At 37.7% G+C, this 13,544-nt stretch overlaps 1 protein-coding gene across 4 annotated transcripts in view; it reads left to right on the top strand.

Annotated features, from left to right (window-relative positions):
• The window catches only part of KIN (Kin17 DNA and RNA binding protein), a 35,893-nt gene that overhangs the window by 1,324 nt on the left and 21,025 nt on the right, over nucleotides 1-13,544 (top strand). For 2 of the 4 annotated variants that reach the window (XM_082450584.1, XM_082450585.1), the window contains exons 2-7: nucleotides 2,747-2,841; nucleotides 4,828-4,871; nucleotides 4,956-5,078; nucleotides 5,895-6,076; nucleotides 8,498-8,546; nucleotides 9,508-9,565. In XM_082450584.1, coding sequence (XP_082306710.1) covers nucleotides 2,747-2,841; nucleotides 4,828-4,871; nucleotides 4,956-5,078; nucleotides 5,895-6,076; nucleotides 8,498-8,546; nucleotides 9,508-9,565 — 551 coding nt within the window. The remainder of the gene's footprint in view (nucleotides 1-2,746; nucleotides 2,842-4,827; nucleotides 4,872-4,955; nucleotides 5,079-5,894; nucleotides 6,077-8,497; nucleotides 8,547-9,507; nucleotides 9,566-13,544) is intronic. The other 2 variants (XM_082450583.1, XM_082450582.1) reach the window with 2 other exon arrangements.

The following is a 13,544-nucleotide window of genomic DNA, read 5'->3' as shown; positions in this document are numbered from 1 at the left end:
GGAACGTCCATATATCCACTACCCAGATTTAACGCTTTAAGTTTCACTTAACATTTTAAGTACTTTGTCATGTTTCCTTTTCTCTGAAATATGTAAAGTAAATTACAAGCATCAGGATATTTCACCTATAAATATTTAAATACGCTCCTCTAAAATATTAGGATATTTTTCTCTATAGCCACCATATATGTCATCACACGTAACAAAATTAATAAATATTTCTTCATATCATCTGGTGCATACTCCATAGTCACATTTTCTCAGTTGTTCCCATGAATGCTTTTTAAAACAGTTTTTTTAGCACGGGGAACTATATTCAATATCCTGTGATAAACCATAATGGAAAATAATATGAAAAAGAATTATATGTATGTATGTATATATATGTTTAAAAAACTGAATTCCTTTGCTGTACAGCAGGAATTAACACAACATTGTAAATCAACTATACTTGAATAAAGTAAAAACAAAAACAAACAAACAAAAAAACCCAGATCCAGTCAAAAGCTATAGTTGGATTTGGTTGTTTAAACTTTCTAAAAACTAGACTATTTTTTAGAGCAGTTTCAGGTTCACAGCAAAAATGAGCGGAAGGTACAGAGATTTCTCGTACCCACTGTGCCCTCAATATGTACATCCTCCCAGACCATCAGCCTGGTGCAACAGAATGGTACTTTTGTTACAATCAATAACACTGCATTGGCACATCATTAGCACCAAAGTCCATAGTTTGTATTAAGGTTCACTCTCGGTGTTGAACATTCTGTGGGTTTGGACAAATGTATAATGACAAATATCCACCATTATAGTATCATACAGAATAGTTTCACTGCCCTAAAAATCTCTGTGGTGTCAGGTGTTAGGACTTTTAATTCTCTCTCAATTTTAAATTTAAAATAGAATTCCCTCCCTTCCCCTCAGTTGTTTTTCTTGACATTGACTTGAAGAGGCTAGGCCAGTAATGATCCTAGAGGATTCCCCCTTTAACAATTAAGTTTTCTTGTGGTTGTCGTTCGTCTTCTTTCTCTAACTCTTGTAGTTTTTGTAAACTGGAACTTAGGTCTGAAGGCTTGATTAGGTTCAGGTTAAATATTTGGGAGCAGAATCCTTGATAGGTGACCCTGTGTATATCACATTGCATCAAATAAGGAAGCCCATGATGTCTGGTAGTGCTAAGAAAATTGGGTACAGTTGACAGCCTGTAAAGTAATGTTGGAAAGTAATATTTTCCCCTTTGCAAGAGCAAGTAACTATGGGGGAACGAGGAACAAATACTAGTGGAGTGTGGAATCGTGCCCATAGCTCCAATTTCCCATCAGCCTTTTACTCGTGTTTTAACATCTTTGCTTGTGTCACTTACTTCATTAGAAGTTGCAAAGTGGTTATTTTTCTAGTTCTTTTTACATTTATTGTTGACCACCATTCTTTTGTAACAATGAGCTTTTTCTCATTAACTAGGGTTATTTGGTTATCCTCAAATGTTATCCTAAAATAGAATTCCTCAGGGAAAGAGAAGACACGTTTGATTCTCTCTTTTAATTACTACTTTTCAGAGTAAGACACTTGGGGTGATTCTGACCTGTTTGCTCTCACATCTTTTCATTGCCCTTCTCTGCCTGGGGGAGGAGAAGCTGACCCCTACAAGCCCCCTCCCCTGTCTCTGTCTCTAATACCGGCAGATTGAGGGGGAGGAAGGTCAGATCCGGAGTATTCCCCTCCTGCCCATCCACTCCCTTGAGTTTCTAGAATTTAATAACATTATTTTGCTTTCATCTTACTGATTTATTTGTAATTTATGGAAAGTGGTGCTGGCTTTTCGTTTATGAGACTGATATCAAGTTTCCTTTTAAGATGCAGTTAAGGAAGAGTAATGCATAGGTAGGGCACAGAAGAGGCAAGAATTGTGTAGGCATCTGTGGATGACTGAAGATTAGGAAACTGCTCTAAGCAAGACTGAGTGTTGAAATCAGGGCAGTGGCAATGGGATTGAGCCGAGGGACTGGGTAAGTTATTAGGACGGCAGAGTAGACGTAGTGCTGAGTGGAGGTGGAGGACGCTGGGGTGCTGTCCTCGGTCCTGGCCTGGGTGATGGTACAGGACAGTGCTGTTCACCAAGATGGGGGAGACAGAGGAGAGGCACATTTTTCATTTCTCTTACTAGTGGAGAATCAGGTTCAAATGTTAAGTAGAATAGACACAAAGTCAAAACTTGGATGTTTTTTACAATCATCTGAAGAAGATACAGATTTAGTATGATAAAATAAGGTTTATGTATAAAATGCAAGTGTATTTTGGGTAATGAGCTAAAGTATAGGAAAGTGAGTGAAAATAGTTTCCTTAATGGAACTTCACTGATGACCCATTTTACTTTGTTATAGTCCTCGAAATGCTTGCATAACACTTTGTATGAAGTAGGTGCCCAATAGGAATTTGTTAAATTGAGTCAAAAAATAAAATCGCTCTTCTGTTACTGTGCCCTGTAATGTTTCTTACTAATGTCTGTTTTCCAAAGCAGTATTTTTCTGTCTCTTTAATCTTCTGGGATTCTTTGATTAGCAGGGTTGCAAAACTCAACTTTATAAAAAAAAAAATTTAAAACGATAGGGTGCTTACAGCCAGTGACTTGATTATTTTTTACAATTTATCATCAAAGAGCAGCTTTTTAGGATTTAATTAAATACTTATATTTAGGGCCCATTATAATGAGCTAAATCAAGATTTAACCACTACCTTTACATTTTTGTAGAATGGCTTTAAGTGTCATTGTATGTCCGAATCTCATCAGAGACAACTATTGCTGGCTTCAGAAAATCCTCAGCAGTTTATGGATTATTTTTCAGAGTAAGTAACTCAAAGCCATCCTTATATCATAAGCTTTATTCAGTTGGACGTTTAATAGATGCTTAATATTTAGTATATTGGAAGCTCTGTTTATTCCTTACATATTAATGTGATAGCTGTATTATCTTTGTGCTCAGTTTTTGTTTTCTTTTGACAGTTTATCATTGTGTGCAATTGTTAAAAAAGTATGTCTCACAAGTCAGTCTTTCTTCCATTCACTTCAAACATATGAAAAACCATCTCTCAGTCTAAAATAATTGTGGCTAAGAGCACAGGTCTGGAGTCAGACTGCTTGTCTTTAAGTCCTTTAAACCCAGGCTTCTCCACTCAGGAGCTGTGTGACTTTGGGTGAACTTATTCAGTTTCTCTGTGCTTTAGTCCCCTCATCTGTAGGTTTTGTACCTTTCAAGTATTGTCTTTCCTTCATAGGGTTTATGAGAAGATTAAATGAGTTAATACTTTGAAAGTGTTTAGAAGAGTGGTCAGTACTCGATTAATATTAGCTGTTAATTATTATTATTACAATTAATATTTAGTCTTGCCTCCATCCCTTTCTTTCTTTCCAGGGTTTTAGACCTTTTGGTCTTAAACCCCAAAGACTTTTGTTTATGTGGGTTATAGCTTGTAAATTAGGGATTAAAACTGAGACATTAAAAAAAATTTATTCATTTAAAATCACAGTATAAGCCTATTACAGTTAAAATAACATTGTTACATGAAAATTAACTATATTTTCCAACACACAAAAAGCACACAAAAAAATTAGTGTGGAGTTGTTTTACATTTTTGCAAATCTCTTCAGTGTCTGTCTTCATAGAACACAGTTGTATTCTCACATCTGCTTCTACATTCATTCTCTTCTGAAATGTTGCTTGGTTGAAATACGTAGAGAAAGTCCAGCTTTTACACAGATGTGTAGTGGGAAGCGGGGAGAGTATTTTAGTAGCCTTTTCACATAATTTTGGCTATTTTTCTGTGATACTACCTTGAAACACAATGGCATGATAGTTTCTTAAAGATTAGTTGCAATGTGGAATCAGAGACCATATAGCAAACCTTTTGTACTCTATGACATTAAAATCCATGTGATCTTTTACTTTAAGTGGATCTTGTACCCATGCATGGTTTTGTAACATCACACATCAGTCATTTGGAAAATATTGCTTCATTGAGTTACACAGGTATTCTGAAATTCTGAACGGTGATACATTTTATTATGCAATATCATAAAATCATATTCACTAATGTCAACTCAGTGCTGTCAGAAACATCTTTAAGTATTGGGAAGTATGTCAGACTCATGGTGGCGTATACTAGTTTACCAGAATTCACATTTTTTGCTTGAAAGCTCAAATTTTATCATTGGCAACAAATACCGTCAGTTGTTTTTCTTGACGTGACAGGCTCACTTTGTTTATTTTTGAGAAAATATCTACTGAATACTTAATTTGAAATAACTATTGTCTATATGTCTGTCATTTCTCAAATATCAAGTGATGCTTTCATGTCTCTGTGCCAGATGGGAACAGCCTTCTCTTTCTCTTCACCTGTAAACGTCTTGGTCAGAATGTATATCTTATTCACCTATGTTTATCTGTCACTTAACACAGTGTGCTCAGCTCAGAGGGACACATTAAGTGCCAACTTCACGTTTTATTATCAATAGAATGGGATGATTATGCCACATTCAGTAGCACTGAGACTCCATGAAGAATCCGCTCCAAAGATGTATGGGCACTTTTGCTGTGCCTCCTTTACCAAGACAAAAAGTTCCAACTCCAACTTGACTTTTAACTTTAATTCTTGAAAGCTGTAATCTTTCAGGATTCTTCCCTTGTTCAGTTTTTAAAGGTTCGGAACAGATATTCACGTAGATGTTTTATATATCATGTGCTCATGCAAACTATATGATGGCTTAAATTTCAGGAAGGTGATGCTATGTATTTGTAGAAATTACCTTAATGCTTTCCCTCCCTGCTTTATTAGGGAATTCCGAAATGACTTTCTAGAACTTCTCAGGAGACGCTTTGGTAAGTATCTTAAGTCTTGTGCACATAATGACTTTATAATCTCATAATCTGCTCAGGGTCAGCAGTGTCGTAATTTCTTCTTAGGAACCAAGAGGGTTCACAACAACATCGTTTACAATGAGTACATCAGCCACCGAGAGCACATCCACATGAACGCCACTCAGTGGGAGACGCTGACAGATTTTACTAAGTGGCTGGGCAGAGAAGGTAAGAGGAAGACATGATGTGAGCAGCTGTTATATGGCTGCACTGCAGGCAGGGAGAGAATGATCATACTTTCTGTGTAAATTTATGAAAAAGAGGATGAGTAGGGCAGTTAGAAACTGGTGGAGAGGAGCATAGTCTTCCAGGATTGGTTTTGTGCGCTGCAGGTGTGTAAGAGCGTCTGGAGTGATTCTGTCAACAGTGCAAAGATGTATCCCTGAAGCATCCACTCGTTAGGTTAAGGATCAGTACCCGTCCTCTTCCACTTTTCCCCCTACCTTCATTGCACTTTTGGAAACTTCTGTTACCCCTTCTTAAGGCAGTTTTTAAATTTGCTGCCTCTTTTCCCATTTCTAATAGGATGGAAAGTTCAGGAAAAGAACAGAGAAAGAACTTTTGTATCAAGGTATTAGTTATTCAGTGTGTTTCTTTATTCCATTTTGGGGAAGATTTCTGCTTAGTTAAGTTAGCAGGATATCCTGTACTCAGTGGATGTTAAGTACTTAGAGACAGTTGAATAATTACTAAGCAAGATAATGCTTTTTTTATGTTTCCCTGTTTAAATGTGTTGCCTCAACCTAGTCAAAAATCAAAATAATATTTCTTTTCTCTTTAAAGAGATAAAATATTCCAATTAAAATCTAAATGTCACTAACTATAAATATGGAAAATTCACGTGCTGTATGAATTTGTGTATTTGAATGTGTTTGAATGAGTGTATTTGAATGAATGAGTAAATACTGCAGAGAGAGACCACATTTATATGTACTGTCAGCTTTGATTGTATTCAAAATTATAGTGTCCGTTACTTTTTTTAAGGCTTGTGCAAAGTGGACGAAACACCAAAAGGCTGGTATATTCAGTATATAGATAGGGACCCTGAGACGATCCGCCGGCAGCTGGAACTAGAGAAGAAGAAGAAGCAGGACCTTGATGATGAAGAAAAAACTGCCAAATTTATTCAAGAACAAGTGAGAAGAGGTCTGGAGGGGAGAGAGCAGGTGGGCATGGCATCATCCAGAGAGGCAATAGACAAAGGTCTGAAGAAGCAAAATTGCTTGTTTGTTTAAGCCTTGAATGAGTTTTGTAGGAGAAAGAGCATAGCCAGGTATAAAAGTCCAGGCTGTGGAGTTGAGACAAACCTGGGTCCATTCCTGACTTACTGACTTCACAAGTGTAATTATGGAATCTTCTAAACCTCAGTTTCCTCATTTCTAAAATAGAGTCAGTAGCTAGTGGCGAAGACATAAACAGAGCGTTTCAACTGATTATAATTAATGCAGTGCTGGGGATGAACACATTGTGTGAGAACACAGAGGGCTGGCACTTGCTCCAGCCTGGGGAGGACCTAGAATATTTGGAGGTAGATATATCCCCTAGGCTGAGGAGTCTTGAGGAATTAATGGGTAAAATCCAGGTAAATGGGGGAGGGAGAGCACGATAAAGTTGGTTCAGGTGTTAGAATAACTAGATCAAGGCATTTATTTCAACAGACATTTATTGGTCACCTCCTGTGTGCCGGGCATTCTTCTAGGCACTGGGGATACAGCCAGTGGACAAAAGATAAAAATCCCTGCCCTCAAGGAGCTTACATACTAGAAGTTGTGTGTGAGCAGGAAAATACAGCCTAGTGTGTATGTGAAACTACTAGCCATTTAGTATTTTTAAAAACTTTTTATTGTGGTGTAGCACCCATGAAGTAAAGTGGATGACGTGCATTTATCTTAAGGTTACGGCTCCATGAACTTTCACATATGTATGTGTCTTTAGATGGATGGATGGATGGATCAATAGATAGGTAGTCCCTGTGGCCACCACTCAGATCAAGATATGGAACATTTCTAGTATCCTAGAAGGTTCCCTCATGCCCATTCCCAATTAATATTCCTTGTCCTCCAAGAAGGAAGCACTGTTCTGATGTACTATTGATTGTTGGTCAGTTTAGTCTGCCCTTGAACTTCATAGGAATGGAATCATCCAGTTTGTTCTCTCTGTGTCTGGCTTCCTTAGCTCTGTATAATGTTCTGTATGTGTAGTTCGTCTACATCCTTTCCTATCAGTGCTTCACTCTTTTTTTTGATTGATGTATTTCATTTTACAAATATAATACAATTTATTTAGCCATTCTCCTGTTGAGAAGCATGTGGCTCATTTCCAGTTTTGAGCTATTATGAGTACAGCTGTTCTGATCATTGTGGAGCACATGTTGTATAAGCCGTCGAGTACAGAGTGATGCAGGCGGTAGCAGGCGATGAGAATTAAGACATCAGTGAGGATCACTTTGTGAATCAACTTTTGTACCATGTTGATTGAACTTCTTGATAAGTGAGAGAGTGAGTGTGTGTTAACGTTACTTACATTAACATGCGTATTGTCACACAATCTTTTAGGAGTTTTCTACATTAAATTAAAACAGGAACAGTGCTTAAACTGCAGTAAATGTGAAATTTAAACTCCTTAAGACTGAAAGCTTTTTAGTCTCTTGCTTTTTAAAAATTTAAATCTTCATTTTCAATAGAGAAAAAATTATAACTTCCTATCGTGGAAATTACAAAGGATTCACATCTTGTACTGAGGAAAGAGGTTTACTTTTTGGAATAACGTTATTGCTCTGTAACATTTTAGCTTAATATTGCTAAAACCTTCAAGTTAATTGTACTTTTCAGGTGTAAACAGTATCTTTACCCAAAAAAGCAGGGGAAATTCTATTGATGAGTGCTTCCTCATTCCACATTTAAACATATCAGTTTTTTCAAAGTAAGATCATGTTCTTTTGTGTTCCTTTGTGAAATCCTATATGGACATTACCTAACAAAATATTTTAGCTAGATCTCAAGGTCATCCTTCTTATTTATCAGTAGTAACAACAATTAACATTTATCAAACACTACAGCAGGCACTATGCTAAGTGTTTTATTTATATTATCCTAATTAACCCTTATCGTAACTCTAAATATGTAGGTTATCCCTACTTTAAAGATGTAATGATTGAGCCTTCAGGGAGACGATGAGATTGACCGAGATGACAAGGCTCATAGGTGGCAGAGGTGGATTTTATACACAGTCGTCTTTGAGTTAGTCTTAGACCCTTGATCATTACACTAAAGCGTACTACAAAAGAGAAAGGTTTTGCTGTTTAAAGTAATCCTCTAGCTAAGATTCCTAGAGTTTATTGCTTTATGTTGTTGTTTCCTGCTTAAATTGTAATAGAAATAAAAATGTAGGTAAACTTCTGCAGTTTGGTACAGAAAAGCTACTTTTTTCCCCCCGTAGAATAATTCTTTATTGGAGAATATTTGCAATACATATAATTTCTTAATTAGTATCTTAAACCATTTTAGGTAGCAAGTCATAATTAAGGACTATTGAATATTGATGGTAAATGCAGTTGTGAACCAAACCTTCAAACTTTTTTTTTAAAGGAAGTCCCTGTTTTTACGGAATTAAGCAGAGAAAATGATGAAGAAAAAGGTAGTTATACTTTTCTTTCTTCCTTTTTTAATATGGATGCTTTTGTATTGGCTCTGCCAGAAACTAGCAACATGTTTGGGAGCAAGAGGTATTATCTGTCTGGATTATTCTCATCAGTAAAATGAAAAGGTGATAACAATGAACTGGATGGAATGCCGACAGCAACAAGTAACCAGACTGAGTAAAATGAGCCTAAACAATAAGGAAATACCTTGCCATACCAAGAGTCCCAGAGGTAGGGTGGTTCCGATGCCACACTATCAGCAGCTGGACGCAAGGTGACTGCCGGCAGTCCAGCCGTCATATGCAGACCCAGCATTGTCCAGAAGAAGACAGAGAGCCTCTCTCTCCTTTGGAGTCCCCTGTGAGCAAGGAAACTTCTCCTAGAAGACCTTCTTCCCACCAGCAGACTTCCTTTTGAATGTCATTGACCAGACTGTATCACATGTCCACCTCAAAAACAGTCACTTGGAAAGGGAGTGGAATTATTTTGATTGGTTTAGACCAAAGAGCCTTACTAATCATCTCCCATAGGTCCCACCCCCTAGTCCCATCACCTTGGGCATTAGGTTTTCAGCATTTGGATTCGGGAGGGGACACAAACCTTCGGACCATAGCATCCTCCAAGCCATATGTGAGGGGTTTGGACACCCAAACAAAATTGGATTCCTGTTACCAAGGGGAGAGGGGCAGTGGAGTGGGGAAGTGGCCAAGGCTGTCTGCTACATCATATGATGGTCTTTCCCAGCTCTGTTAAGCATCAGCCCAGTATATTTTACAGGAGTTTATGATCTCTGGGTAGGAGCATTCCAACTCTCATGTATTCAGAATGTCCATGAATTTCTACGTAGCTACATTGTGATATTTATTATAATTTTTATTATAATTTTGTTTTATTATATCTGCTGTTTTATTATAATTTTCCTGAAATATATATGGAATACCAATTCTTTTCTTGCAGTTACATTTAATTTGAATAAAGGAGCATGTAGTTCAGGAGGAGCATCTTCCAAATCAAGGTGAGCTATGTGAACAGGTATCTTAGAACCTGAAAATTTTGATGAAATGTTGATTACTACATTTTAAAAGGTGCAGTACTGTGAATTATTTTTTTCTGGTTGTTATTTTCATCTCTTTTTTGTTTAATGATTGTTTTGTTTTATTTTCTTAGGAACTGGTTTTTTTCTTATTTGCCTATGATCTGATTCTATCTTTTAAGGAAAAGCTCATTTTGATTAAATGCTTCACATGGTAAACATTTGCTTCTCCCTGAAAGCTTCTCCACTTAAAGGTTCTTTCTGTGCTATGGCAATACTATTCAGTTTTCTGTCATAGCCCACTATCAAGTTTGTTAGCTGGAGTACACACTTGTTGTTTTACCTGCTCTATTATGATTTTCTGAGAACAGAGACTAACTTATTCAGCTATCTCCTTAGCACCTGGTAGAATATAAGTGCATTAGTAGACACTCAGTAATAATTGCCTTCCCTTCTAGATGGTGTGGTACTGAGCAAGACTTGACCAGCCTTTTCTATAAAGAGCCACGTAGTAAATATTTTAGACTTTGTTGGCCATGTGTCTTTGTCATCACTTAACTCTGCTCTCAGAGCGAGGATGTAGCCATAGATGATACATAAGTGAATGAGCTTGGCTGTGTTCCAGTAAAATCTTATTTATAAAAACAAGCAGCAGACTGGATCTGGCCCTCAACTGCAATTTTTCAAGCCCTGGTATGGCACATAGTCAGGTATTTATATCTACTTTTCATGTTCTCTTCTCTTGCAGTTCTCATATATTCTTTCACCAAATATCTGTGCAGTACTTGTGATGTGCAGTGCATTCAGTTTGGTTATGGAGGTGAAAAGATAAATCAGACAGGATATTCAGGAGGGCACTGTATGTTCAGTATCTACTGCAATTTAGTTTTAAGCTGGGTGATTTGCTGTTTTACTTAATATTCTACATGGTGCTTATTTAACCTAACTCAGTTTTTTGTTTGTGGGAGTTTCTTTTTTTTTTTTTTTTTTGGTTAGTTTACAGGCTAGTGGTTATTTGCACGACTAAGTAAGTGTCTAGGAGAATTGAAGGAAACGGGCAGTCTGAGTCAGCAATGCCTAACTGCTTCAGGATGACTTGCCAACTGTCTTAACTTCGATCAAAGTGTTTCAGTAGTAACATCTATATTAGCTATCATGAAGAAATTGGGTAATTGGGTTCTATATATGATACATTTGAAAAGAAAATTTCTTTTCAAAATATTGCTGTGATATGACCTGGAAGACAGGCTGGAGTATATCTTAACAAGTGCCATATAGTTTTGGACCCTTATGTGTTTCTATTTTCCTTTATTATTTGTTATTCCTAAGTGTAGATGAATGTTGAGATTGGTCCCACTGGGCCCCAAATTGATCGCCCTTATGTTAGTTTTCTATGGCTGCTGTAACACGTTACCACAAACTAGGTGGCTTGAAACAACAGAAATTGATTCTGTCTCTGGAGGCCAGAGCTCTGAAATCAGTATCCTTGAGCCAAAATCAAGGTGTCTGCAGGCCTGTGCTCCCCCCCAGAGTCTCTGGGGAGAATCTGTTCCTCACCTCTTCCGGCTTCTGGTGGCTGCAGGCATTCCTGGGCTTTTGGTTGCATCCCTTCAGATTTATCTCTGCTCCGTCTTCACATCACCTTCCCCTCTGTGTGTCATCCCCCTCTGCTTCCCTCTTTTTTTTTATTTTATTTTTATTTATTTACTTATTTATTTATTTGGTTGCTTTGGGTCTTCGTTGCTGCACGTGGGCTTTCTCTAGTTGCATCGAGTGGGGGCTACTATTCGTTGCGGTGCGTGGGCTTCTCATTGCAGTGGTTTCTCTTGTTGCGAAGCTCGGCTTTAGGCGTGAGGGCTTCAGTAGTTGTGGCGCACAGGCTCTAGACCGCAGGCTCAGTAGTTGTGGCACACGGGCTTATTTGCTCCACGGCATGTGGGATCTTCCTGGACCAGGGATCGAACCCGTGTCCCCTGCATTGGCAGGTGGATTCTTAACCACTGTGCCACCAGGGAAGTCCCTGCTTCCTTCTTAAAGGATGCATGTGGTTGCAGTTAGAGCCCACCCAGATAATCCAGAATAATCTCATTTTAAAATCTTTAACTTAATCCCATTTGCAAAGACCCTTTTTCCAAATAAGGTAACATTTGTAGGTTCCAAGTATGAGGACCTGATAGCTTTGGGGGTCTGCTATTCAGCCTATTACATCCCTATGCCAAACTGTGATTTTATTAGTAAAAACATTAGTTTCATTTGACCAAGTTCTGTGACTTCAGTCTCAACTGTCTACAGTAATGTGAAAATAGTGTCGTAGATAATACAATGGGGAGACTATCTAAGTTTTCTTTTTCTGAAATTATGGTGTATTTTTTTAGAGGTTGGGATTTATTTTCCTGTTGATTTATATCTCTTATATATTTAAAACCCAGAATTAACTCAGTGATCTAGATATCAAAAATGGATAATTTAGGCTGTGTGAGGCACAAAGATAAGCCCTGCTTCCCCATTGCTGGAACAAAGATTACTCAGTTCTGACTTCTGTTTTTCCTTTGGGCTTCCCTGTCTTTTTTTTTTTTTTTTAACATCTTTATTGGAGTATAATTGCTTTACAGTGTTGTGTTAGTTTCTGCTGTATAACGAAGTGAATCAGCTAGATGTATACATATATCCCCATATCCCCTCCCTCTTGCATCTCCCTCCCACCCTCCCTATCCCACCCCTCTAGGTGGTCACAAAGCACCGAGCTGACCTCCCTGTGCTATGTGGTTGCTTCCCACTAACTATCTATTTTACATTTGGTAGTGTATATATGTCCATGCTACTCTCTCACTTTGTCCCAGCTTACCCTTGTCCCTCCCTGTGTCCTCAAGTCCATTCTCTATGTCTCCGTCTTTATTCCTGTCCTGCCCCTAGGTTTTTCAGAACCATTTTTTTTTTTAGATTCCATACATATGTGTTAGCATACGGTGTTTCTTTTTCTCTTTCTGACCTACTTTACTCTGTAGGACAGACTCTAGGTCCATCCACCTCACTACAAATATCTCAATTTCGTTTCTTTTTATGGCTGAGTAATATGCCATGCTATATATGTGCCACATCTTCTTTATCCATTCATCTGTCGATGGACACTTAGCATGCTTCCATGTCCTGGCTATTGTAAATAGTGCTGCAGTGAACATTGTGGTACATGACTCTTTTTGAATTATGGTTTTCTCAGGGTATATGCCCAGTAGTGGGATTGCTGGGTCATATGGTAGTTCTATTTTTAGTTTTTTAAGGAACCTCCATACTGTTCTCCATAGTGGCTGTATCAATTTACATTCCCACCAACCAGTGCAAGAGGGTTCCCTTTTCACCACACCCTCTCCAGCATTTATTGCTTATAGATTTTTTGATGATGGCCATTCTGTCCTGTGTGAGGTGATACCTCATTGTAGTTTTGATTTGCATTTCTCTAATGATTAATGATGTTGAACATCCTTTCATGTGTTTGTTGGCAATCTGTATATCTTCTTTGGAGAAATGTCTATTTAGATCTTCTGCCCATTTTTGGATTGGGTTGTTTATTTTTTTGATACTGAGCTGCATGAGCTGCTTGTATATTTTGGAGATTAATCCTTTGTCAGTTGCTTTGCTTGCAAATATTTTCTCCCATTCTGAGGGTTGTCTTTTCTTCTTGTTTATGGTTTTCTTGCTGTGCAAAAGCGTTTAAGTTTCATTCGGTCCCATTTGTTTATTTTTGTTTTTATTTCCATTTCTCTAGGAGGTGGGTCAAAAAGGATCTTGCTGTGATTTATGTCATAAGAGTGTTTTCCTCTAAGAGTTTTATAGTGTCTGGCCTTACATTTAGACCTTTAATCCATTTTGAGTTTATTTTTGTGTATGGTGTTAGGAAGTGTTCTAATTTCATTCTTTCACATGTAGCTGTCCAGTTTTCCCAGCACCATTTATTAAAGAGGCT

This window comes from Balaenoptera physalus (assembly GCF_965194825.1).
Source record: "Balaenoptera physalus genome assembly, chromosome: 2".
Taxonomy (NCBI): Eukaryota; Metazoa; Chordata; class Mammalia; order Artiodactyla; family Balaenopteridae; genus Balaenoptera; species Balaenoptera physalus.
The sequence above is the reverse complement of the archived record's forward strand: the minus strand, read 5'-3'. Positions and strand labels throughout refer to the sequence as shown.